The 27,601-nt window shown below is 39.4% G+C and overlaps 3 protein-coding genes across 5 annotated transcripts; all 3 read right to left on the bottom strand.

Annotated features, from left to right (window-relative positions):
* Window positions 1–767: 767 nt before the first annotated feature.
* Window positions 768–7,234, bottom strand: LOC122828422 (protein lifeguard 2-like). The gene is made up of 12 exons (XM_044111971.1): window positions 6,816–7,234; window positions 5,582–5,669; window positions 5,321–5,409; window positions 5,120–5,184; window positions 4,980–5,033; window positions 4,837–4,887; window positions 4,704–4,743; window positions 4,541–4,578; window positions 3,634–3,721; window positions 3,062–3,157; window positions 2,281–2,334; window positions 768–2,173 (listed from the first exon to the last, which is right to left on the bottom strand). Exons 1-12 carry the CDS (start codon window positions 6,828–6,830, stop codon window positions 2,024–2,026), a joined length of 828 nt encoding a protein of 275 aa, XP_043967906.1. The 5' UTR covers window positions 6,831–7,234; the 3' UTR covers window positions 768–2,023.
* A 349-nt stretch (window positions 7,235–7,583) lies between these two features.
* On the bottom strand, window positions 7,584–10,291 carry mfsd5 (major facilitator superfamily domain containing 5). The gene is made up of 2 exons (XM_044111959.1): window positions 10,138–10,291; window positions 7,584–9,808 (listed from the first exon to the last, which is right to left on the bottom strand). The coding sequence occupies exon 2, from the start codon at window positions 9,727–9,729 to the stop codon at window positions 8,281–8,283; it is 1,449 nt and encodes a 482-aa protein (XP_043967894.1). The 5' UTR covers window positions 9,730–9,808; window positions 10,138–10,291; the 3' UTR covers window positions 7,584–8,280.
* A 744-nt stretch (window positions 10,292–11,035) lies between these two features.
* LOC122828385 (nuclear receptor subfamily 1 group D member 1-like) lies at window positions 11,036–26,329 on the bottom strand. 3 transcript variants are annotated; one of them, XM_044111894.1, is made up of 8 exons: window positions 25,544–26,329; window positions 18,577–18,885; window positions 18,383–18,471; window positions 18,147–18,291; window positions 14,087–14,673; window positions 13,806–13,991; window positions 13,479–13,689; window positions 11,036–12,416 (listed from the first exon to the last, which is right to left on the bottom strand). In XM_044111894.1, exons 1-8 carry the CDS (start codon window positions 25,563–25,565, stop codon window positions 12,220–12,222), a joined length of 1,746 nt encoding a protein of 581 aa, XP_043967829.1. In that variant the 5' UTR covers window positions 25,566–26,329; the 3' UTR covers window positions 11,036–12,219. The 3 variants fall into 3 exon arrangements, with proteins under 3 accessions (XP_043967829.1, XP_043967838.1, XP_043967846.1); XM_044111903.1 differs by having other exon boundaries at window positions 25,547–26,136; XM_044111911.1 differs by lacking the exon at window positions 25,544–26,329 and adding an exon at window positions 24,905–24,983.
* Window positions 26,330–27,601: the final 1,272 nt, after the last annotated feature.

Genomic DNA, 27,601 nt, shown 5'->3' with positions numbered 1-27,601 from the left:
ACTGTAAGGTTAATTGGTCTCTCTAAATTCTCCCTAGGTGTGAGTGTGTGTGTGTGTGTGTGTGTATGGTTGTTTGTTCTGTCTGTCTCTGTGTTGCACTGCAACAGACTGGCGAGCTGTCCATGGTGTACGTTAGCTGGAGATAGGCACCAGCACCTTTCCTGACCCCACTAGTGTGTCAGCAAATGGATGGATGGATGGTTAAGAGTTCTGTGATATTCAAAGCTTCAAATATTGCTTTACAACATAAACCTGCTTTAAACTTCTCCACTACTTTCTCTTGTCTGTTATGTTCTCTGGTCTTTATGATATTTTTTATTTAATGATGTTTTCTGAGATGTTCACAAAACCCTATTTACACTGAGATTAAACTACAAATGGAAATGAAAGCAAATGGAAGATAACTATCAAGATTGCATTTTATTTAGGGCTATCAGAGCAAAGATGAATAACACATGAACATATAATTCCTTATTTGAAAAAAAAGAAAAAGAAAATATATATATATATATATATATATATATATATATATATATATATATATATATATATATATATATATATATATATATATATATAGAATTTTTCTTGTGTTTCACCAGTTTGCACGACTTTGTGTTCAACTTTCCAACTAAATCCCTCCCAATTATTTCCAAAATCATGCGGTGAAGATACTAAACGATAAATTTAAGATATTTTGGTCTGATCTGATGTTTCTATAGAAAAATATAAACTTTCAAATCTTTAACAAGAACTGTAGCACAATATTAAAGTTGTTGAAGCTCAATTTATTTAGTCATAACTGGTGACTATAATTACGCACACTCTTGAATAAATAGGACAGTAACACCAATTCCAGGATGAAATGCAGAGTGCAACAACATATTTCACCAGTATAATAAAATTAAAAGTTAAAAAGGAAATTTTAAAACTTCTATAAATTAATTTGAAGCATCAGACTCCTAACTTTAATGCCATCTAAAATAGTGAAATAAAGTGGAGGAATGCTTGTGCAGGAAGCATTCAGGTTCCTCCACAAATACAGTCCTTATTAAAAGGTGCATAAAGTCTCTCCATGTTTGGCACTGTAAAGTTGATATTTACTGACAGAGATACGGTCAAGTCGATTGAAGGTTCTCATAGCAGTAACTAAAACCTATAAGGCTCAATCTGAATATCTTTCTGAAAGACATCAATCAAAAATTCTCCATTGAAACATGTTGATTCAACCACACAGTGGACAAGTCACATACAGGGATTGCACAAAAGGGAACACATTGAATAAAAGTTTTGTAGTCACACAAACCAAAATAATCAAGACTTTGGGTTAAATTCTTAATGTGCATTGACAAATGTAAATAAGTATTAATACCACAATAATTTGCACTGAATGTGAAAATTGTTTTCAGATTGTCATTCAAAGCCCAAAAGAAAATGTATCACTTACTGTCAAGTTGCTAAATACAGCAAAACACTTTCAATTCACAGTACAGAGTTGATATGACTAGATGCATAAATATTTTTGAAATGTATATTAAAGTTCCATTTCTCCTACTGGTCTAAAAGAAGATCCACAGCAACACTCAAAACATAGAATGAAAGTTATTTGCATAAGTTTGAGCTAAGAGTCATGCGTTACGTTTTGTTGTTTCTGTTAATCCTAAATGAGCAATGACATTTGTTCTTTGCAGATGATTTATGACACATACTAATACAGCTACTATGGACACACCCAGAATGTTTCATTAACATCAAATGTAGAGACATCACAAATCACTGATTGGTCGGGCTCATAAAGCTAGTAAGTTAACCTGCAGGTTGGGTACACAAACATGCTGGACATCGAATTGGAGGTTATCAGACAACTTTGGGAGGAAATATTTATGAAAATGTGTCTACGTGGAGCTATACAGGAGTATCATAACTGAAAAAAAAAAAAGTTTTCTGAAAACACAGTCACCATGGTTGCCAACATCTTAAATTTTTTTATGATGGTGCAGCCCCGCAGGTTTGAACGGCAAGCTTAATCTCGCTTTGTTCCAAAGATTTGGAGGAAGAAGGAGAAGATATACACGATGTCCAGGTAAATGTTGAGGGTGGCAAACACATATTCTTCTGGACTCATGGTGTATCTCTTGTTCCCCATAAGCAGCTGTGTGTCGAATGCCAAGAACTACAACAGACGAAGCAAGAGCAGTTAACCCGTCACTTAATCAGATGTCTTTTGCATGTTGCATCTTCTACATCATCATTAATGCTCAACTGTAAACATACTCTTACCATTGTAAATAGAATGGCTCCCAGGGCAGCATAAATGGTATCCAACCAGGGTACCTGCAAGGTAAAGATGTATTTTCCATAATATTGTTGCAAGAATTAGTCAGGTAGCATACTAACAACCCTACTGTTCAATGAAGCAATCTGGACCCTTGGAAATCTGACCTTTCACAGACATTGCATAATCTGACCTAAACATTCGAAGAAGTCCTTTATTATGACATCAGATTGAATTGAAATACCATACACATGCCATTCCTGAGATAGAAGGCATTACTAAAAAATGGTTTATTTAGATGTCAAAATATGTCAAAGTATTGTTTGAAGTGAAGGATTTCGTTCTGCTAGTTTAGAACTTAGCGTTAAGCATTTGACACGTGCAGTCTTCTTTCTGCAACAAGTGTATTAGTTTTCCTGTTTCTTCTGTTAACCATTTTTTAGAATATTCCAGAAAGTCTGTGTCACCACCATATGGCCCAGTGGTGTCATTTTCAGACAAGAAGGATCCAGTAGAGTTCTTTGCCTAGTCAATGGAAAAACACTTTGAGCCTTGAAATGTGATGCTGAGATGTCCCGACAAAGTATCAGTGTAAAGCAAACAGATAATGAGACCACATGGCACCTCTGTGATGCAAAGTCTTTAAACCCAGAGTTATTTACACCTTTTTATTTTTTTGTGTGTGCTGTTTTGCTATTGATTATTTTAGTGTTGCTTTACAATTAAGAATCATGTAGAATCTGGAAGTGGATTCTTTGACTGTGTGATCTTACTGACTGTACTTACGTATTGAAAAGGCAGGACAATCGCCATCACCAGTCCAGAGATTAACATCACCATACAGAAGATGAACAGTATACCTTGGCATGAGGTCACATCAATCTAGAGATGGAGACAAAGAGAGAGAGAGGAAGCTTAAAATCAGGATACTTAAAATCAATTAACTGGACATATTAAAACAGGTGCATCTAATTATGGTGTTTGAATGCCAATTTGTGTAAGTAAGGATTAGATAAGATAGTTTATTTGTCTTCCATGGGAGAAATGTGTCTTAGAAAAGGGGTCAAGGCTGCAACAAAGACAAAACAATATTTCAGACAAAGTCAATTACAATAAACACAGAAAACTAGCAGAAATCTACTTTTTTACAAAAAAAAGCACACTGGTACACAATATTAATGTGCAAAAGAACACACCACAAAACAATGCCTCTTTACATACAATTCATAGTAATTTTCCGAGCCTCTTGTTATCTTGTTAAGACCCTGATAGCTGTCCATTAATCAGGCTGATCGAGAGTGGTACAAACGAATGTTTAAGTGTGTAGCAAACACACAGAGAGAGACCATTTGCCTCACCTTGGTTTGGAAGCTGAAGACTGTAACAACAAGACAGACTGTGGCCGTGATGCCCAGGCACATCACTACTGACTTGGTGTTATAGAAGCTATTAAAAGAAAATAAACAGGCAGAATTTAATTTAATTTATGTTATTTTACTGATCACATCAACATTCAGAGAAAAAAAACAAACACCAAACACATTCATCTAAAGTGAATAATGTGATCTGTGCATGGACTGTTCCTCATACATCAGCAGATGATAGTACTATGTAAAATCCTACATATGGCAAGACATTACATTTTGCTACAGCTTTTTGTTACTCAACTGTATAGAGAGACATTTTGGGTCTTAAGGGCAACTTGGATGCCTTTTATTAAATTTGACAGTCGTCTTTTGGATAATCTATGTCAATGATATACTTCGCAAAACAGGGTCACATTTTATTTTTAAATATAACCAGTGGTAAGTTGGAAATAAGAAATGCTGTATTTCTGTGTGCATGTCCTATGCTGATCTGTTCTGCTTCTTTTTTCTTTTTTACTGTTATTTTTGTGTGATAAGTAAATGTTTAATAAAATACATTTAAAAAAGCAAATAATGTAAAAAAAAAAGTTTTCCATATTTTAGAATAAAATATGTACATCAGAGAGGAATACAAATGGTATGCATTTGTATTCAAATTCACACAAAGCTTTTCAAAAGTTTATGTGTAAAAAAGAAAACCTTGTTCTCACTTTAATCTACTACTTTGTGGTAGTCTACCCTCTAAAATCCTTATATAAAGCATTGAAATTTGTGGATATGACATGAAAAATGTCAAGAAGTTCAAAGAGTATGAGTTAACAATATAAATATAACATTTATAATATACAAAATGGCAGAGTTTTATGAAAGGGAACAGAAAGATAATATAAATCAATACCTGGACAACATTCCAGTCATGTAAGAAAGGGATAAAGTCTGTAAAGAAATACATATTTTAAATAATGTCTTCCATCCTGGAATGTGTTAAAAACTATGTCTACAAATTTAACGAGTGAGAAAAAAATTTACTGAATGTATAAACATAGATATTTATGACTTACAAAGATGCCAAGCAGGATCAGATTCCATGGAAACTGTCTCCTGCAAGATAAAAATAAAATCATTTAGATTTGAGTCTTTATTGATTTCCCATTTATTCTGTAATCAAGTCAGTTTTGAGCAATATTGATTTACCTGGGTGCAGAGCAGCATGACAGAGTCAAGTAGGTGACAAAGAACACCACGCTGCCATACGGGAAAAACACTGTTAGGCATGATTGACAAAAAAACAGCAACATTTTTTAAACTACTGTGTGCTCTTTGAAGGTGTGACTTACTATGAGGCCCAGTACCACCCAGGGTTGGTTTGAATGTAGTCTTTCACTGGATCACTAACAGAGAAATTAATCTGTAAATAAATAGCCTGAAAAAACAAGCTGTAATAGTAATTAGTTTACCGAAAATTAGGAAGACTTACCAGAAGGTAAAAAAAGCCACAATTGCAACAGTGACCAAAAGTTGGATCATCAAGATAGAGTACACCTAACAGAAAGAAATCCAGAATAGATCATAATAGTGTTTATGTACTGATGTGTGCTAGTCAGGGAGTCACATTTTAACACTGCTCTGTTGTGACAATATTCCTGCTGAATGAGTAAGACATGAAGCTTTGTGATACCTTACGAATGAAGACTCTTCTGATGTTGACATCATCCCAGGTGAACTCTGTGAGCATCTCCTCATCATTGTAGCAAGGAGCACTGACACCTAATGGTCACATTCATTTAGGTCATGTCAGTGACTCCAATCCTTCGCACATTTATACACGCTCATTGTTACATTGCCTTTTCAGTTCAGTAAGTACCACAGCTAGGTTTGAAATATAAGAATATGTTGGTTTTATAAGTAAACACACACAAAAAAATATGTGTAGTCCTACCTGTGATAGCTTCCTCATATGTGGGGGGAGGTGGTGCCACAAAGGTCTCTCCACTTGTGGAATCATTCCCCTTGTTAGCAAGTGACAGCTGAATGAATAAAATATCGACTTTTTTACTATCAACCTTCTTAAAGTTAACAAGTTTACATTTCCCTTAGAAGTAAAATCTCACATTTTCACACAAAGTTGCAGTAAATAGGCTACAGGATGAATACAAGAGCACAGCACACATATAAGATCCCTATATGTAAAAGATGTTGACAATTAATCTGTCTTGTCACAGAATATCTGGTATATTAAATTGGTCTGAATTAAGTCCAAATTAAATATACTGAAGTTGGAAGTTGCTATGAAAAAATTTTCAATGAGTTTGAAAGGCACAATATTTAATATCTGAAATTTGTTAGTTACCTCTTACAAATTTGTGTTAAGCTAACACAAATGTTGCATTAGCTTAAACTTTAAGCTGACACGACATTTTATTACTCTATCCAACTATTTTCAGCCTAACAGGTTTAAATAATGTAGCGAAAGGTTGTGGTTTGCTCAAATTAAAAGTAAAATTTGAGCACATAATTTTCTAAATAACTGAAAATAGTGTCTGATATGAGGGTAGTAAAGGATAACACAAATTGTCCTGAGCTCTGGAAAGAAGTGGAGGGCTCATGGTGATGTAACGCGTTGAACAACCAATGACGCATTTCATTCAGAACCATAAACAGGCTTCAGAAAGGGATGACATTCATTCCGTGTTACTATGTCAAATCATTTTAGCAGCAGGATGATTATATATCCACAGATTGGCCGATGTGATCAGGGAACGCTCACCCCAAGGGGAAAAAATAAATAAATAAATAAATAAATAAATAAATGGGAAAAAAATTATATATAGATCTATCTATCTATCTATCTATCTATCTATCTATCTATCTATCTATCTATCTATCTATCTATCTATCTATCTATCTATCTATCTATCTATCTATCTATCTATCCATCCATCCATCCATCCATCCATCCATCCATCCATCCATCCATCCATCCATCCATCCATCCATCCATCCATCCATCCATCCATCCATCCATCCATCCATCCATCCATCTATCTATCTATCTATCTATCTATCTATCTATCTATCTATCTATCTATCTATCTATCTATCTATGTATGTATATAGACACGAAGAAAGGCAAACATAGACAACAACAGAAGACAAGAACAGCTTATTCATACCTTGCCCTGTGTCATGATGCCTGTCTTTACTCCGTCAGCAGCTTGTATTGGTTTCCTTGCCAACCAGTCAGTGGGGATCTGGTGTCTTCTTGTCTTCTTCCTTGTTAATGCACCTCTCAAAGCCAAAACAGTGAACTAACAGCTGGGAGACCGGGACTTGGACTTTTTATGCGCCCTGCTGTCTGATGAGACTGAAAACCGGGCTCTGATGACGCACTGATGTAATCTCAAAACATCGCACTTTCCCCTTGTGCGGATGCCCCTCCCACACCCACGGAGGGATGTTCTAGCAGCATCCAGAGAAAGCTGCTCCATAGAAGAGAACTGGGACTGTACCACAGCCCCTCGGAAAGTGGGGAGGATCGGCAACATGAGACCTGCGTGATGCGTTTAGAGGTCTGTGAGTCCAGAGAAAACTGGAAAAACGGTCTGCAGCAGAGGTGGTGGAGTGGGGAGTTGTTACAGAGTCGAATTTTTTTTTTTTGAGGGGGTGGGGTTAAAGTTCTACATCAGAGTTGGCAAACATATTTTCAGTTAAATAAATTGGCCTACCTTACATAAATGACTCAAAATAGACACTTTCCTGCTAAATTTAATTACCGTAAAATCAAGTGTAAAATTACATGATTTATTAGCAGTATTTAGACCTCAGTATTTAGCAGTACTTGTTTTATGTGATAGACCTGCACAAAGTAGGTAATTTTAAAGGTGAAAAAAAGCCACATTCATCCCTTTCTGATACCTTTAAACAAAGTCCATTGCTATGCATTGTCTTCAGAAGTCACATAATTAATAAGTAGGCTCCATTGAGTCCCAGAGTATGGCAGCCTTTTCAGACCTAAAGTAAGCTATTTAGCTCAAAATACAAAATGTCTTGCATAAAATCAACAAAAATAAAAACCCTCTTTGTGTATTACTCTGAATACACCATTCAGACAGTAACATGTATGATCATGCCATGACATCATGCCTTTGATGTTATGTGACCTATTATAGATTGCCAATATTATCTTTAGCTCTATGGATATACTTTCAAGCCTCTGTAAACAAAACTTTTCCATTTTTTTCCCATAAAGTGCCTGTACTGATGAACCTTATGAAGGTTTTGAATTGTGTTTAACTGATTGTGTCCTATGAATGGACTTTTGGAGCCATGTATAAGTACCTGGAATCATTTCTAGAAAGACTCAGAAGCTGTGCAGCATTTTAGGAATTTGTTTAATAAATGAAGCCAGGTGTGGCCATTTTCCCATAGCATCCTGAAACACGAAGGGTGCATAACATTCATACATAACCAACCAAGTAATAACAAGCAAACATAAAAACTGAAACTACACTAAATTTACTGACAACCCTTGTTGATTTCCTTTATTTGGCAAATGTGAACTAAAGTCTATCCCAGTCAAGTCTGACCAAATGACATATTTAAATCAGGCAATCTTAAATTGATGTGTGGCCCAAGTCTTTACTCCATTTCCCCCTCCCCTCTGCATCCCTCCAGTCTCAGATCAGTGTCATTCCTGCTCAGGGTGAAAAGACTAATGACGGCCATCAGAGCTGCCAGCATCATGATGGCGCAGCCTCCGAACATGTGTCTGGTGCCGTCGCCGCCCTCTCCCCCTCCTGTTCCTGAGATTTCTCCGTGGAGCGCCAGTAGTCCCAAGCAGGCCAGCAGGTGCAGCGGTAGCCGAAACCAGGCCAGCACGCCGGCACGCTTCTCCTCTGGGATCACCCTTCCCTGCAGAAAGCTGACTGCCGGGAAGTACAGGCCGCACGCCAGCTCCAGCAGCAGGAAGGCCAGGAAGGAATCGTGAGGCCTCGGCTGGCCCGGCGCAGTGGAAAAAGTTAACATGAAAAATGAGAAGAAGGCCATCAGAATGGCGAGACAGAGCACCTGACCAGGCTGCAGACGATAACGAGTGGAAGTGGCTAAGCGGTACAGCAGGGAGCCCACCATAGAGGCCGCCATGAGGCAGGAGAACACTATACCCAAAGGGGGGCCATGAGGGTCCAGCACCGGAGTCCATAGGAAGACAAATATGTAGAGGACACTTTCAAACAGAGCCTGCACGCCACCTAAGAGCAGGACTCTCTTGTCTGACAGCAGGCAACGGAGTCCCTCGTGGCAGCTGCGTGAAAATCGCTCTTTAGCAGATAAACGAATGACACCTCCATTTGCAGCGCCAAGTATCATAGTCTGTTTATCTCCTTCAGGACCTCTTTCAGCCTCCTCCTTACCCCAGTCTGTTAGTACCACCCAGCCACAGCAGCCAAGACAGGGCACAGCCAGCAGAAAGGGAGCCACTGGTCCCAAGTGAAGCCACTCAGCCAGCAAGTTAGCTACAAGCCCTGCTCCCACAGCCAGGCCATGGTTCCAGGTAGCAACTTTATTAAAGGTGCTGGGGATCCATTCTTTGGGAAAGTCATGGACATCTAAATGCCTGTGCACATACCAGGCTTCAAATGTGGTGGCGAGCAGGGATGTGGACAGACCCCCCAGGATGCGGCCCACAATCAAAACAAAATAGTCCCTGGAGAGCTTGGTGAGACAGCAGGTGGAGTAGGACACACAGAAGAGCAGACATGTTTGTCTGCGGCCCAGGACCTGAGGCAGCCAGCCCGAAAACGGAGCAAACAGGACGCAGGAGGCCAGTCCGCAAACGTATAAAATAGCTATTTGAGATTCCAGGAAGCTGTAGTGGCGGTACAGTTTGTAGAGGTAAGGACCCTGGAGCCAGTCTGCCCACAAGGCCAGGAGGTATGCCCGCAGAAATATGCTCTGGAATCGACGGAAAGCCGGGTTCGCAACAGCAGTGGGAGTGGACTGAGGTGGTGTGAGGCGGCGTGCTGTGAACTCCAAGCCAACACACAGGGCCAGCAGGACAATTATCGCAAAGTAAGCAGTCACCAACATCTTGAGTAGTAGTACTGAATACAGTTAGTCAAAACGGAGTTGCAACTTTCCCATTTATTTTCCTCCTGCTCTTCTGGAACTGTGAAAAACACAACAGAGGTGCTATTGAGTAAAAATATTCACAATGTTATTTTAACACTAATACTATTTTCACTCATTGATTTTGGTAACCGAACACCAAAAACAGCTGGTTGCAACTGGAAAACATTAGGTTCACAAGTATAAAAAGCTGAAAGACTGATTATGGACAGCTAAGTTCACTTAAAGTGAATCTACAGCTAAACAGTTCCTGTTACAGTTGTCGTTAGCATGTGAGCTAACGTGCTACTACCAAGATAAAACGAGTGTTTTTAATGCAATAAGCCGAATATTTTTGTCATCTAAATTATAGAGTGTAATATATCTTACCATATCGGTTAACACCGGTCCCATATTAAATGTACAATTTAGTAATGACTAACACTACACAACTCAGCAATAGTCTAGGATTGTAGCAAGTATACATTAGCAAACACATCCTTCTCTTCCTGGATCCAATGTTTGTTTTATGTCACCAGCAGATGGCGCGCCTACCTCACTTTTTTAATTAAGTTTCTCGACAGTCCCTGTCACGTGGTATAACCGGTTTTTTTCTGAGCTATTTTTCCCTGCATCATTGGTGGAAAAAACCCCAAACCATTTACTGTAACCCTTAAATTTAATTAAATTTATTTATTTAGATTTATTTCATATCTCATTTTACTTTTTCAGTTTACTTTAATTTTGTCATATTTTGCTATTGCACTTTAGTTAATGATCAACTTGACTTAGCTTTAACTGTATTTCAGTATTTTACTCAAACTTATTTTTCTTTACCTTAACCTTATGTTACTCTACTTCTTGTTAGATGTTTTTTCCCATGGGTCATTTTATTTCACATTTCTTTCCTTTTTTGTTTTAATTCATTTTATATTACTTTGGCTTATGTAGTTGGCATTACTAGCATTTATTCATTCTAAAACTAAACTTTATTAGAGTTATATTACTGCTGAATCCTAAAATGGATATGGAGGGAGAGAAAAAATGTCTATTTTTTCAATAACATCCTTAAATATGTTTAACGGTAATGATTCAGATCGTAGTGAATGCTCTGTAGTTTAGATTGCTATATAGCTTATTTTATACATACATCAAGTCATACTCAGATTAACTATATTTTATTATAGAACTAGTTACAAAAATAGGCTACAGCCTGAATGCAAATGCATTTTAGCCAATATTTCTCAAAATAGATGTGAAATGGACACAGAAACATAGTAAAGTACAATTTGAACTTTATGTCATTGTATCATTTTTATTAAGGAGGAAATAAAACAATTTACAAAATGTACAATATGTGCACATTAGCCATAATCAAACAAACAGTGGGAAGACCAACTTCAATCTCCCAGCCAAAAAATATCTCTTTAGTTTGTATGACAAACATTGGGGGCAGAGGATGGGTTCGTGAGCTTTAAGTGCTGGTGATATCAAGGGTTATGCTGGTTGGTTACATTATCTAATATTTGGAAGTGTGCCCTAGAATCTGAGAATTCCCTTCAACACATTCACCTGTGCTTTGCCTCTTAGGCGTATAGCCAGACCCCTCACTGAGTTACAGGGAGGTCGAATACATTCTTCTTTACATCAGACTCAGTCCTTTAAATCTCTGCAGCAAATCATACATACATAACATGGTAACATAATATTTACAAAGTGACAAAAATAAACAAAGAAGCTTTAAGGTTCAATGTGAGGGGAGTCCATATGTGATGAAGTACAGTGATCCAGACAGAATGTTTATACAAAATAATACAAAAAGCCTCTGATATTTTAACCAGATCTCTGGTGCACAAATGACACGTCAAAACAATGGTCTTAATTCAGATGGCATATTTATGAAACAGAAATATATAATTATCTTAATAGCTCTGACTCCACTATAATATATATACAGGTTCCCTTTTGTCTTAAATACAACTCAGTACTTGATCATTTATCACCAGTGGTCCCTAATTATTTATTGTGTTATTCTACAATATTCATCTTTCAGCTGCTGCTTAGTGCTGGTCCGGTGATACTACATGAATGGACAAAGTGAACTAGAATCCTTTTCTGCTTTTACTCCATATAATGAGCAAATAAACAATTGATCTGTCCAACATTCTATCTGCAACTCTACTAATTAAGTTTTATCTGGAATAATGTCTCCTATGAGGTGATGAGAGTAATTTATGTACATGAATTTTATGGATGTGTGTTTTTTTTTCTTTTTGTCTTTTGTCTCAAAAACATTGCATATATGTCAAAAAATCCGTGAGAAATATGTTTATTCCCCTCATTTGTCCTTTTCAAAAGCATTCTTATTGCACAACATCTCGTCCCTCGCAGTTAGAAGAAGTCCAGTCTTTGGACCAAAAAAATCTCTGTGTATACTTCTTTGTTTAATTGTGAAGCAAACAAGTCTCTTCCTTATGGGTCAATGCGAAAGGCCAACAGTTTGTCGGAGTGCAGGTTATTGAGGGTTCGCAGGTCCGGAAGGCGCAATAGGAGCTTGGAGAAGAGGGCAGAGTCGTCTGGGCGTCGACGACTGATCAGTGACCGAAGGGCGCGGATTAGGCCCTCCTGTAGCTGCTCCACGGCTCGCATGTCTGAGATGCCAGAACGGTCTGGGAGGAACGGAGATTCACAGTGTCAGTTGTTTACAATGTTAGTTTATAGTCTCACTATTTCAGAAACAATTTCTCACTGCACTGCAGCATATACTGCGCATTGCAAAAGTATTAATACCTCCTCAACTTGTTCACATTTTTGTCATTTTCCAACCACAAATAATATATCTCACTGGAATGTGATATTATAGATCAGCATGGAGAGCCCATTGCAAGTGTAAAGGGCAATAGGCTGAAGAAAATATTAAATAGTTTTGCATTTTTCTTTCAAATTTAAAAAAGCCCCAAAGTTTAAAACTATCTTGTGGTTTTGCACATCTGAATATTAACATGTTTATTCACTTTTCTTTGGAAAATTGCTCAAGGTCAGTCAGATTGGAAGGAAAGCATTAGTGAACATCAACATTTGTCACAGATTCTCAGCTGAATTTAGGTCTACACTATAACTAGGCCATTTGAACACATGAATATACTGTGATACAAACCACTGCATTGTAGTTGTGGGTATTGATTTTAGGGTTTTTGTCCTCCAATCCAATTGCAACAGTGAAGGTTTTACTCCAGCATTGAGCTGTATTTAACGTTATTTACCTTCCTATCAGCTCTGACCAGGTTGACTACCACTACTTAGGAAAATAACCCTGACAGGATGAGGCTGCCACCATCATCATGTCACGTTGGGGATAATGTTCAATTGATGAACAATATTTGTTTTTCACTATTCTTTGCCCCTAACTGTCTGGAATGTACCTTGGGTGATGTTCTTTGGTTACTTATATTATATATCAAATCTCAAAGGCCTTCACATAACAGCTGTAATTAACTGTAGACTAATTAGTTACTAATTAAGTGGCATCTGAAGGTATTTGGTTGTTCTTGATTTTATTTAGGAGTGTCAGAATAAAAGCGATCAAATGCAAACTATTATTTTTCTACTTCACAATGTTAGTTTGTAATGCTCCATCCCTTATACTCCCAACAGAATAAATACAAGTTTGAGTTCCTAATGACAATAATGATCACTTTTCCATGAGACTTTATATCAGTTCTTTGTCTCACCTGCAGAAACCAGCACCACAGCCATGAACAGGGCCATCTCATCAGGCTCCAGGCCCAGGGAGCCCAGCTTCTCGCTGAATTCAAACATCGCATCCAGAAGAGACCCCATGCCCAAGACTCGCAAAGTGGATAGGGGGTACGTTTGGCCATTTAGGAAGGTCACTGTACGTTGCTCAGCATTGAACAAAGTGCAAAACCTCACCATGAGAACCTAAACACAAATAATTTGAAAAAATTAGAAAAAACAAAATCTATAGAGTGCAGGGAGTGAAACACATGTTTAGCATTTAAGGTGTGCAAAATACCAAAATATGTTATTAAGATTACCTGGAAGGTGCCGGACTTTAGCAGCATGACCTGATCCTGTTGGCTCAGTTCTTGGAACCCAGGGATGCCCTTGGCAAACTCCACAACTTCTTTCACAGCAGGGGTGAAACACTGAGAAAAGGACTCCCATATCTCCTGACTTGTTCGCTCTGCTCCTGATACAGGGCACGCATTGAGAGGGCAAGCCTGGAAGAGAAACCCCAAAAAATTCCACAAAACTATTAATCATTGGTCAAATGAAATAACAATCAATTATATATTTGTTCAATTCTCACACTTACCAGCACTTTAGCTCCTGGTGCTAATTTCCACGGACAGGTGGAGGGCTGGTTTTGGGTGACTTTTCCAGAAGGAAAACTGTTATGACTGGTGGAGCTGATTCTTTGCCCCATTGCAGTATTTGACTGGTTGTGATTCTGATTTGTTGACACTAAATACGAATAATGATTGTTGTCCACTTTGTGAAACAAAGGTTGGTTATCGTTAGAGGCAACGGGGTACATAGTTGCATGGGAGACGGGGCACGACTGATAACTCTGGGTGGAGTTGGGATGAGATGATGGTTGGAAACCACCATCCTGAGAAAAGGTAGATGCGTTATTGTTGTTGCTGCTTCTGCTGGAAGTGGAAATGCTGGTCCTGTTGGATGACCTCTCGTGGCTGTTATTGCCAGTAAATATGTCCCGATAGGCTTTGGAAATGGTCCCAATGGCCTCTTTTGAGCTGCAGTCGTCTGTGCTGGTGGTACTGTCCATCACTGAAGAGTCCATGTCCATGGCAGCTGACTCGTTCAGGCTGTTCATATAGCTCTGCATTTCATCAAGAAGTCGCTGTTTCTCCCGTTTAGGAATGCGCCCAAAACGCACAGCTAAGGATGACATAAACATTAGAGGGAAAACATTAAAACTTGGACTGGGTAACTTGGGCAGTCTGCATTTTCTCCTACTTTTAAATAATAGTAGGACCACGTTTTCATGGTCCCACTGTACCTGTACAATTTCAGAATATCATCAACAGCTAAAATTATAAAGATACAAAAGCTCCACTGATAGGAGAGGAAAGTATTGTTAAGGAAACACCAGACTGCAATCTGCTGTAATCTTTCAAACTTCACTATCAAAATCACGTAAAGATTCAAATTGAGTCTCTGCTGTTTTCCCCTGCGTATCCCGACCTCTCCCTTCTCATAGAGCCCATCAGCTGGAAAGGCTATTTATAGACCCCCTGCTGCCATCTACCTCATCCTCCTCTCCATCCAGCCCTTCTCTCCTGTTCCTCCAGTTCTCCCTCCCTTCAAACTGTAAGTAGGCCAGTGGGGCAACATGAGTATAATGTCAATGGTATGAAGGTTTAGGAGGAAAAAAAAAAGAGAGGAAACAAATAAGTTTCAGATGTGAGTTGAGGTGACAGTCAAAAGAAAAAAGTGAAAAGGTTGACATAAAAGAAGGTGAAGCAAGGAAAGTAAGAAAGAGAGAGTGTAGGACTGTGTCTGTGTGTGCCCACAAGATCGAGTCTGATAAGGCAAGAAAAAGTTGAACTGGTGCAACTTCAAAGACTTTTGCAAGTAAGGCAAGGCAGGGTAGGTTTATTTCAATAGCACCATTCTTTACATGGAGCACTGGTAAAGATGCTTTTAAAAACAAGATACATGTGTAAAGTGTAAATTTCGATGTAAATGTCAAATAATGACAAACTCTTTAAAATGTTAATTTAAAAGAAATAAATAGCTAAATGTTGCTGGAACTGAAATGATGAAGTAACCATAAACCTTCATGGGAAGGGTGAAACAAAACTCTGTGTTTCCTTTACATCACAAGGTTTTTTGATTTGTTTATTTCTTTAACTGAGGAGCCCAGAAACTAAATGCTGTCTTCCAATCTAAAGTGCTGAACACTGGTTTCTGATGACAACAGAGGTCAATGTGATTCATGTTGGACACGTAGTGCCTAATAAATAATTTAAAAAAGACTTTATAATCTGTCATTTTACAAAAATTGAGCCAGTGCATTGATTTGAGGTCAGGTTTGATGTGATTCATCTCCCTAAGAGTTGGTCAGGACTCTGTCAAAAACACTTTGGATGTGCTGCTGCAGAGACCAGTAAAAATACTATTACATTAATCTACCCTATCAAAAATAAAGTTTTTGTGTCCTATTTTGTCAGAAAACACTTTCATTCTGAGTAATATTTTAAATTCTTTAAATTGTTATAAAGATGATAATTGATTAATTTAGTAATAAACTTTACATTTGACAAAAATGTAGGTCAGAGTCCATAACAGGATCTAGGTTTCTTGCGTATTGGTGATCTGTCCAGGATGATGATAACATGATAACTACTGGAGATGGGGAGCAGCACCCCTCTCCACTAGGGATAAGTGGGTTGGTTGGTTGGATGGATGGATGGATGGATGGATGGATGGGTTTCTTGCATGCTATGTGGTCTTGATATGTTTTTATCCATAGCATTAAATGTTTTGAAAATGATGACAAAATTAATATTTTTTTCCCTTTTCTGTATCAGCATGGACACAATGTCGTGATGATTGGAATAGATTTTATCCATGTGGTGACACAAATATAAAGTTGTTTGTCGCCAGCTATAATGAGAGTACTTGTACTCCTTAACCTAATATAGGCGTAGTTTGTGAATATTAAATAGTTAAAAGTTCCCCTAAAATACTGCCTTGATGAACACCAAATTGACTTTTTGTTTGCTCATATTTATGACCACCAAATTAAATAAAATAGCAGTGATATTCTGAAAAAAATCTCGACCAATCTAACAGTATCAGACAATAGCACCAACTTTTTCAGTCTGCCAATCACTATGTTATGATCATTTGTGTTGAATGCATCACTGAGATTCAGGAAAGCACAGCTCTTTCTTTATGCAAAGTTACAGGTACATTTGCAATTAGGCAATAGTGAACTATATTGTCATTCTGTGTGTTGAACTCTTTTCTTAATTCCATATTAATGATACTTAAGGTAAAGTGTATTTAGGTCAAGTGTTGCTGCATTTAGCAAATATGCATTCCTCTTGCTGTCGGCAGCAGAAACTTTTGAGGGGGACGCACGCAATGTGCGCTTAGTCCCCTTTTATTATGCTTCAAACAAAACAAATGCAAACTAATGAGCTGTTGCTCTCAATATGATGCTCCGGTTAGAGAAAGAAAAAGTGTGCCACCCTACCAACGGACTTGTGACATTTGCTTATTTCGGAGCCTGAGTCGCACAGCTGCCTGCTGGAGTGAAATCAGGGTGTACTATTTATTGTGGGCTGCAGGCAGTTGCATGTGGTTTTCCTGTTTTCGTAATGGTTGAAACAGAGAAGAAAAGGGGTTTCTAGGTTGTGGTCCTGAACATTTTCAAAAATCTTCCCCCTCAGAGGGTCGGCCCGACTGTCTCGTTGTCGAGCTGCAGTTTTGCCACCCAATTTTCTCCGTGCACCAGAAGTGTCAAGCACATGCAGAAATAACACTAACCTCTTTACTAGATTAGGCAGTACAAAGAGCTGGAGGGTGGAGATAAGCAGAAACCATACTGAGAGGAAGAAAACAGGCAAACTACACCGTACAAGTAGGTCACGATGTGTGAGTAGACAATGGGGACAAATCTGTATTGTTTTTCTAGGTCAACCAAACTGCTCCTTTAATGTGGGATGATAGGTGATCAATTCAAGATCAACTTTCAGAGGTAAAATCATGTAACAAGAGAGCTGTACCCGAGGAAGCCTGTCACAATGATGCTTTCTGCATGCTTTGCTTAATTGCTGTCCTGTTCCTGATTAACAGTAGTGAGATGTGCATACATACACAAGGTAATCAAGCTGACCCTGTTCCAATTTCCCAAAATAATTCCTGTGTTTGCTGCAGTTTTTCACATGATAGATAGCTTGAGGGACTTCAGGGCTCCTTTTCTCATAAATCACTGTCCAAAGGAGGGGTGTGGGAGAGCTAGGGGAACAGTGGATAGGAACATGGAGGAGGTGGGGGGAATAAGAGGATAAAGGTAAATGTGTTGTGGTAGGATGCTGCAAAGGGCAGCAAAAAGACACTTAGAAACTTAAGAGGGTGATACAAAGCCAGGTGTTTTGTGGCAATGTGGTGACAAAATAAAAGTGAATGACAGGTGCAAGCCCTATATTGAGAAAGGAAAGTAATTGAGCTACTGGCACGATGACCTGAAAAACCTTCTCTCTCACAGACCTACATATGAGCACTGACTTGGTTTCTGGCTGTCCATTTCTCTGCCACTTTGGCTAATCAGAACACTGTGACATTTTGGCAGCTCCACACGAGTTTCTCTCATTAAACAGAAATATGTCAGGGTGTCTCACCGTCTCTCGACATGCCGACGGAGAGGCATTTCTTGAAACGGCAGTGCTGGCATCTGTTGCGGTTCATCCGCATGATCAGACAGTTCTCGTTCTTCACGCACATCTTGTAGTTGATGTTCTGCTGGATGCTGCGGCGGAAAAAACCCTGGCACAAAAAAAGGAGTGTGTAAGTGTCATAGAAAGTTTTAGTACTTAAGACATTGTCACTGTTTTTTTTTTTCTTGTTAGTGTCTCACCTTGCAGCCCTCACATGCATGCACTCCATAGTGGAAACCGGATGCAATGTCTCCACAAACTTTACAGAGCAGGACCATTCCACCGGTCTCTGAGAATGGAAAAAAACAAAACAAGATATTTTATTTAAAGAAAAAGGGTGAAGTAGTAGATGTATATATGTATTTGTACATAAAAATAGCGAAGAAACACTAACTGGTGAACGTTCCCGCAAATCCGCAGGGTCTCTTTCCCGCAATAGGGTGTGCATAGGGTGGCTGTGGAGCAGCTGCAGCCGAGGAAGCACTGAAGACCTCTGGGAACTGGAACACCAGTTTGGAGGTCGGGGTGTTGGCCCCAGTTGTCCGACCCTGCCTGGGCGCCCCGATCTCAGTGAAGGTAACTTCTTCTGGAGATGAAGGCTGGGAATGTGAAGAGGGTGACTGTGTTTGGTACCCACTGGAGGGGCTGCCAGGGCTCGGGCTTGCGCTGCCTGTAGACCCTGCATACAGGATGACTCCACCTCCTGCATAGAAGAATGAAAGACATTGAACCTCACAGCTAAGCAACATTATGCCTAATTTGTGCCGACAGTGTCATTCAACCCTCCACTTTATTATCATTAATTTATAGTGTTATATTGATATTAGTAGAATAATATAGTCAGTATAATCAGATAATAAAAAACTGCAACAGAGTTGTATTTTTCCCCCAAATATGACCATCTCACTCTTCTGACCTAAATATGTCTCTTGCAAAGTGTTACATTCCACTGCAATTAGGTCACCATGTTTGAGATCCATTTCATTTCAATGTCTGCTAAACAGAAGCAGGCATCATTCCACTTAAAGATATACTGAGTAGATGATTACTTGCAAGCAAGAGCAGCATTGTAAAAGACAGGTGGAGAGCATGCCATAAAAATTCTAATTAAATATTTTCCACCAAATATTGGTTTCTCAAAAAAAATAAACATTGGAATTGTCTATTTTGAAAATGAATATAAGCTTCGTTTTTTTATCATTTGAGACCTGAACAACTTAAGTTTATTATTTTGTCAATTTCTCAAATTCGACAAAGAAGTGCCCTACAATACAATTCTTTCATCTAGAATCTAAGTAGCTTTTGACAGAGTGAACTGACAAATTTTGTTTACATTTTATTGTATTGGAATCGGTTTAGCTTCTCTTTGCAGTATGCATTATTATGTAATACTGCTAAAGCTCTATTTGTGGAGAAAAGATCTGTTTGGATGCAGCTTCCTGAGTGCGGCAGGCATAATGGTGCGATCAAGCGGATAAACCGGGCTAAAAATACTGCTGGCAACATTTTTGCCGAATGCACCATCCAAACGTCACTGTCGGTAAATACTTCTTCTGCCGCGTTAATGCACTGTTCAGGTTTTTGTTTTAATATGCGTTGCATCCCTCGCTTCTCCCGTCTTCCCCTTCATGCCAGGCGCTGTGGATGATCTGAGACGCGACCTCACGTGTCTGCGGGGTCCGCTGCCTCCTCCGCTCCAATAATAGCCGCGCTCCCGTGGCACCGTGCCCAGCTTCTGCTAAACAGCACGACACCTGACCGCCGCCTCACATGCATGGACTCCTGACACGGTTACTGCCCTTTATCAAATCCGCAGTCCCGTGTAAAGGGAGGGGGGAGGTGGGGGGGGGGGGGGGGTTTAAAAAAAAAACCACGCCAATCCGAAGTCTGAATCAGTGTTTATAAACAAACGCAGGCCGGGGGAAGCGCCCGGAGGCGTGAGTTGGCGCAGAGAACCAAAGTTTAGGAATTTAAGTCGAGTTATTTGCAAAGAGATAACTAACTTCATGAACCACGCTTGTACAAGAAGGGGTAGTGCTAAATTGTGCTGCTTCGTTTCAACAGGAAGTTTTAAATTACAAGTCTAAAGCCAAACAAACAAACAAACAAACAAAATACTAATAATAATATTCTTGCACATGCATGTGAGGCATTGCTTCCTTCAACACGTCACAGTGCAGTCAGACTAGTTGTTATCCTTTAGACCTCTGTAAGTGAAACAAACCAACCCTTCTGCTCCACAAGCTCAATTGTTTTGGTAATCCCTCCACCAGCACGTGTTGGTGGATTTGTTGACTCATGCAAGAGTCATATCCAGCAGACACAGGCCTCTCTGCCTTACTTCTCATGAGCTTAAATGCGCACAGTCAAAGGCTCAGCCACCCACTCCACCCTGACACATTGCATGTCCACCTGAAGACTCACATGTACAGTTAACTTGTGTTTATGCCTCAAGAGCTGTTTTAAACTGTCAATTAATAACTCCTTTGGCATTTTGCCTTTTAGTTGCCATGCCGGAGGTTTGTTGACAATGTAATCTAGGCAATAAAGGACTTTTATAACTGAAAATTATCTGGCAGTCATGTTGGCAATGATGCAAATCTACTTTATTGTTTGTTTTTGTAAGCCAGCTATGTTTTTAGAAAGACTATTAGATGATTTTTGCTGCATTTATATGTAGAGGCAAAACTATTTTGTGGATAGCTTGTTTCAGTTAGTAAAAAATGAAGACGGAACATATCAGCCAGGAGGGATTCCCAGTAGTAGACTTGTTTTAGCTAATAAAATGTACAAAAAGACTTCTTTAGGTTTGTCTTATACATCAATGAGACCAAAGGAGGAGGGCTGGCTCCAAAAACCAAACACAGCATACTTGCTTAACTACCTGATATCCACTGTCATGCATAATAGTGGAAACATGATCATTTGTACATCTATCCCACAGCCTGTTCCAAGTTTCTACTGCTTCAGTCATGGAGTTCTGTCTATATTAACGTCTTCTTCACTCTGTTGTAACTCTCACTTGAAGCTTTTTTTCTGAAATTAGATAATGGAGCAGGATGATGATCCCATTCAATAGCAAATCTATAACTAAAAAGCTGAAAAGCTGAAAAAAGTCAATCTCCAGACTTCAGCTTGTTTGAAATATCCTGACAATATCCTTAGAAGGCTATAGTTTGCAAATGCGTGCACTCTTCAATGAACTGTAAACACTGTAAAGAATAATGTGCTAAGACTCCTCTGAAGCCATAAAAGAGACTGATAAGGTAATTCAGGAACAATTTATTGCTGCAGGCCCTTCTATCTAACAATAAGGTAGGTTTTCTTTCTACCTCTGCCTTGCTTTAGGCTCAGATTAACTAGTAAACACCTTGTTTTTTTTTTCCTTTCTAACTTTATTTTTTACCATTAATGTGCAGCCATGTGTCATTGTCCAGTTGTTACATTGTTCTATGAGAAATCTGTGCTATAGGTACTACCTACATAACTACTGAAGAAAGCAACTTTCAAAAGTCAAACTCCTTATTTCTTCAACATTTAGTGTGATATAAACAAGAGACTAGCATGCTTCCTATCATATGAAAACAGTTACAATGTAGGTCATACGTGACATTTTTCATTGAGTCAATCATTCCTCTCAGCCTGGCTTGAGTTGCCTACTCGTGCAAGCACTAATCTGTGACTGCAGGCAGAGAAACGTGAGTAGTGAACAAGCCAACAGTCAAGCACGTTGTTTTCTGCTTCCTTTTTTTTCTCTTGTGCACCTGATCGTGTTTGGTGGACTTTGGACGCAAACTTTGCCAAATTGTTTGCAGAAAGAAAAAATTTATTCATCAGCATTGAATTAACATTTTATTCTTTGGTCACAACCAAATCATTAGTTTTTGTTTGTTTGGAGGTGAAATATTGACATATCCAGGTCAATTTTTGCTCAATGAGTAGAGCTGAGCTGATTAAGCTAACTGCTATTGCTATTCAGGCTAACAGAAATATATTTCTCTGCAATTTGGACAACAAAATACTGTACAGATATTCTCTGTAGAATATTTTATATTTTGTTAAAGATTTCATGAGATTATCAGATTAACAAATAAAGGTCAAGCTTGGTGAGAAAATCTCTGTTTTTCCCACTCAAAGCTCCTGTTTATGGGCTCTCTCTGTTAATACTTCCAGCTTTTCATATTGAAAATGTCCTCATGTGAGTGAAGATGGAACGTACCATTAAGCAGAATCCTTCAACCAACAATACCTTGCCTGTCTCTGCAATTCTTAACTGAAGTTCTGTTTTACTGCTGTTTTAGAATGACTGTCAAGATGGGGGTACTTGAAAATGCTCCACTTACAAAGATGGTGCTTGGTTTACAAAGCTCAAGAACCAATGGTGAAGAAAGGCCACAAGCTATTTTGTGCCACTTCTGGATGTGAACACTTGGGTGTTTGCAGCAGATTTCATTACCACAGGCTTGCGTAAGTAGGTCAATATCACAGGAACTTGATAGAACTGTGTCTATGTGCCTCTAGCATCTCTTGGAAGTGGTTGCCATCACATTGCAGAGCTGGCAATCACCTACCCTTACATTGAGCATAAGCGTCATATCAAAGATAGAATCAGGTTGAAGGGATTTTATTGGGTTAAAATTTGCTCCAAATAAGCTTCGGTGTTTGATGACCATAGATTTATCTGCTATCTGTTGCAGATTTATCTGCATCATCTGAAGCAGTCACGTTATCGCGGAAACCCACCCTAAGCGGATGTGTGCCCTGATCTAATGCGGACAGATGTTGCAGTCTGGAAACCGACACACATTCTGCCACACTGCGGATTCCGTGATCCAAATGAGAGAGAGCGCGAGAGAATGAGACGAAGGGAGGGAGATGAAAGCATAAAGTTCGGGAGGCAAACAGAGCATGCGGAAGAGAAACGTGACCAGAGAAGGTGGGGCGGAGGGAGTTAATGCACGGAACTGCTGACCCACTGACCAAGCTCTCCCTCTCTGTCGCTGCAGGCGGCATCAAAAGCAGCAGCGTCCGTGAGAGCGGTGAGGCGGCAGGAGGGGAGAGGAAGAGAGTAGAGGAGGGCCCGGCTATCTCACGCGCTGCACGCGGCTCTGTAAGGAAGGCCACGTGAGGGAGGCTTTTGACGAAGATTTCTTTGGGAAGACATGAGGCTGCGCTCCAGCAAGGAAACGCAGCCTCTACAGCACGCCAAGGGGGCTTGTGATTAAACAGCCGCATTAAATAGAGCAGCGTGTAACGCAAAAGGGTGGTCTGACAGCGCGCTAGTTACAGCACCGCCGGCACTGTCAGCCAGGCAGCAGGGCGAAATCTGGCCCATGTGTCAGTGTGTGAATAGGACCCACTAATTTCTGGTGATATTAACCAATAAGTAATTCATTCGTTTAATCACCCAGTTCCCACAGTAACCCCCATGCTCTAAATAAAACGAAAAAAATGTGAAAAAAGTAACAACATAGCCTTGATTCCAGTCGTGTAGCTATAGTTTAATATTCAAATGTCATATTTATTTATTATTTACTTAGAGCCTACAAAGAAAATTATGGGGTTTACTCGGAAATAATTTGGTTTAGACATCTCGGCTCTGAAAATACCTTTCTTCAGGTTGTGTCAGTCAGTTTTTTCACTTTGCAACATCAATGTCTAAATAGTTGATGTCGAGTTATCATGCACGGAGCCTCCAGCAGGGGGTGTCAAAGCAAGTTTTAGGCTGAAGTTTGAAGGACTGACTCTCTTTGTCAAGTGCAATTGAACAATCAGGTCAAAAATCATATGTTTTTGACAACTATTACGAATCAGTTTACATTTTTTTCCTCACATTGTGGACAGTGCGTTATTTTATATAACGACTTTCTCACAACCTTTCAATTTTATCCAGACTTTAACAGTAGTGTCCTCAAAATTGAATTCCACACAGTCAATTTCAATTGTCATATTAAGACAAATAGGTTCAATCAGTTTCCAGTAGCATAATCTAACAATATAGACAGATTCAGTTACATCACAATTCTATCGTAGTTGTAGCTCAGTCAAATTTGGATGATTTGCTTGCAAGTCATGATTACCAAGTCAGCTTTATGGCACATATTTTAAACCATCCTTAAATTCTTAAGAGGCTGCTTTAATTCTAAAAGTGATTCTGATCAATAACCTTTAAGTGTTTTTCATGGCGTTTCCTGACTACTTTTTCACTTTTCACCTGACCAGCATTAAGCAATTCATATCCATCAGATTCATGAACTATCTAACATCATGCTGAACTGTTGTTCTCACCGATAGGGGATGAATTAATATTAGGCTGAAACATACAGAAAATTAAAGCAACTTGTAAAACTTATTGCACGGACGAACGCAAAGTAGAATCACAATAGCTCGTGAAACAACTGAAACTGTCTGCATCTTTATTTGCTGATTAATACTACAGCTATCATAAACTGTTCGTGTCCCCGTGAGCTCCACTAAAACCCACTGTTACACTTATCAGTTTAAACAGAAACAAGGCGAGTGGGTTCAGACTAACATGCTGACAGAGCTCAGGATGCTGGCATCACCTGTGCTGGAACGTGACGCCGTTGTAAACGATTGACCACCAATTAGGAGAGGAAAACCGAGGGCACGCGCGCCTTTGGCTGACCTCGAGAGACCGCCACCTAATTAATGCCTCTTAGCAGAAACGAGAGGCGAAGACAGTGCGACTCCAAACTTACCCAATCGTCTGAATGTCAAACGTACAACTTTATGCGCACACTTCTATTTTTAACCCTTGAGGTAGGACAGTCTTCGCACTCAGATAAAGTGCTGTCTGGCTGTGTTGGCAGCGAGATTCTGGTAACTGTAGCTCCACGTGAGTTTGTTTTCATAGAGAACTACAGGAAGTGGTCAACCTCACTTCAACCGCGAGCGGTTCTCTGAGAAAGCTCGAGTCCGCACCTCGCAGACCGAAGTTCAACACACACACATGCAGCGACACAGCCCGTCATTAATTTTAAAATAAATTTAAGTCAGAATAAATCACTTGACACTGTAAAGTTTAAACGTAAGAAAAATCCAATTCTTGCATTCATTAAAATAAATTAAAGCATATTTTTATACTAATAGTGATATTTATGAATCCTAATAATAAAGACAAATACAAAATAAAATGTTTTGCTTTGAATTTTATGTTTTTGAAGATATACGTATCTATTATTTTCTTTTATAATTTAAATAACTGACTTGCCTTGCAGATAGAGATACTCGTGATCTCAACCATCACAACAAAACTCCTAAAGGCGACAAAACTAAACTAAACACAATAAACAAACGAACAAGCAAACAAACAAAAAAAAAGTAAAGTCTCATCTTACCACCTCCAGGACTGTTATCCATCGCTCTCTTGTTGCTGCTGACGACTTTAAAGCAACTTCACGGATGTCAAGGAATGCCTTTACACAGGCGCAAACGTCTTGTGAAGACTGACGAGGAAGTAAAAAAAATGCTCTGCAGAAAACACCTGCTCCATAGAGCGCGGAACCTGGAAGAAGTGACGAAAACACACTCGGTGCGCGTCTGGGGTCTCGGTGCAGGTGAGTTACGAGGCAGTCCCTCTCTGCAAGTTGGCTCCTCGGAGATACCTGGATGCCTTTTGCGAGCTGCTTAACTGCAAAGTGCGCGAGCGGTGGTGCACGAAAGAAGACTGAGCAATTCTCACAGCTTCCAAGAAAGTGTTGTCAGCAAATCCCTGACCGGTGCGAGAGAGTCAGACGTGACATACACACCCACTGATACAAACACCCACATCAATCACGTTTGCAGGTGAGCATAGGAAATGTGACCGCCTTTCTGTTCGTTCCAGCTTGAGTAGTTGTGCCTGGTATATGTACGGGTGTGTGCGTGTGTGCGCGCATAGGGTGGTGGGGTGGGGTGGGAGGGTGATTTGGCTCACTCTTTGTATCTTCCAGTCCCCTTTTCTGCTTCCTCACCCCACCTCCCCCCGCCCTCGTTTACCCTGTGCCCCCACCTCCTCTTCTCACACTTTATGCGTTTTCATTGGTTGAGATCTGGAGCTTGATGCGCTTATTCGACCGTGCTTTGCGTTCAGTAAAGCCACGCTACATGTGCGCTCTACATGTGCCTGAGAGAGTGCGCTGTCCTACTGATACACATTTTATGCAAAATAAGGAGCGTGTGGTGCGCGTAGGGATAAGGCGATTGGAGGAGCAGGCACATGGACGAGAGGCGTGGCTCACCGTGACTGCCTGCTCTCTGACAGACAACAGGGCTGGTAACGGATGATAAACACTGAGCCGTGCCAAATACCGCGCAAGTGGCAACTTTAAAAGCCATGTGCACACGCAGAAATAAAGATGTGTTACTGGACTGATGACACTCTAGCGGCATGCTGTTGAAGCGAGACCCAAACCTATTTACATTGCTCAAAGCTGTAAAAGGAAAACGTTTTTTCTTTTTTTTGGTCATTATTATTATTATTATTATTATTATTATTATTATTATTATTATTATTATTATTATTATTATTATTATTATTATTATTATTATTATTATTTGCCATCAACGTAAATGCTACAGTAAAGGTAACTGTCAAGTGACTCTTGGCAATCCGAATGTCTGAGATACAATGTAAAGCCATCAACCATCAATAAACATGCAACATCCAGGATTTGCAGTTTATGTAAAGCGCCCCTCAGTGGCAACCTATGGCATTGACATCTGTCGAGGACTTTTTCAGATTAAAACAGTATGGCAATTAATGTAATTCGAATAAACACATTGCCGATTTGCCTTCAAGTTAAAATCCTAATTAAAATTAAGAAACATTGTGAAACTAATGGAATCAGGGTAATGTTGTTATAGTTCTGTCTTTAAAATTGCAGCATTTTAAAATCAGCCATCCTTAGTGAAATTATACAGAACTAAACTTTTCTCATATAACTAGATAATGCAAATAAAAGAGAGATAGAGAAAAACTAAGATTTTACATTCTGGAACAGTCCTAGAAATGTGTAATTTTAAAACACCTACACTGTGGCAGGAAAAAGCAACACCAAAACCTGCCATACTCTTTTTTTTTTTCTGCTTTCTCTAAATTTCTATCTGTAATCTTATTTGTTTTGGAAGACAACCCCTTGATAAGTGGGTCAACATAGGGCAGGGCTTTTCAAAGTGTGGGGTGTGCCCCTCCACTGGGGGCGCAAGAGTCTTTCAGAATATGTGCATGGGTGTGTGCATGTGCTTGTGTGTGTGTGTGTGTGTATGTGCGTGGGAGTGTGCGTGTGTGTGTGTGTGTGGGTGTGTGTGTGTGTGTGTGGAGGTTGGTGCAATATAAAGAATAAAACGAAGAAAAAATAGCTGCAAACATTTAACCAACTTTACCAAGCCTGTGCCAGAGAAAATGGATAGATCTT

Source organism: Gambusia affinis, linkage group LG01, assembly GCF_019740435.1.
Source record: "Gambusia affinis linkage group LG01, SWU_Gaff_1.0, whole genome shotgun sequence".
Classification (NCBI taxonomy): Eukaryota; Metazoa; Chordata; class Actinopteri; order Cyprinodontiformes; family Poeciliidae; genus Gambusia; species Gambusia affinis.
Note: the sequence above shows the minus strand (reverse complement) of the source record. Positions and strands in the feature narration are given on the sequence as shown.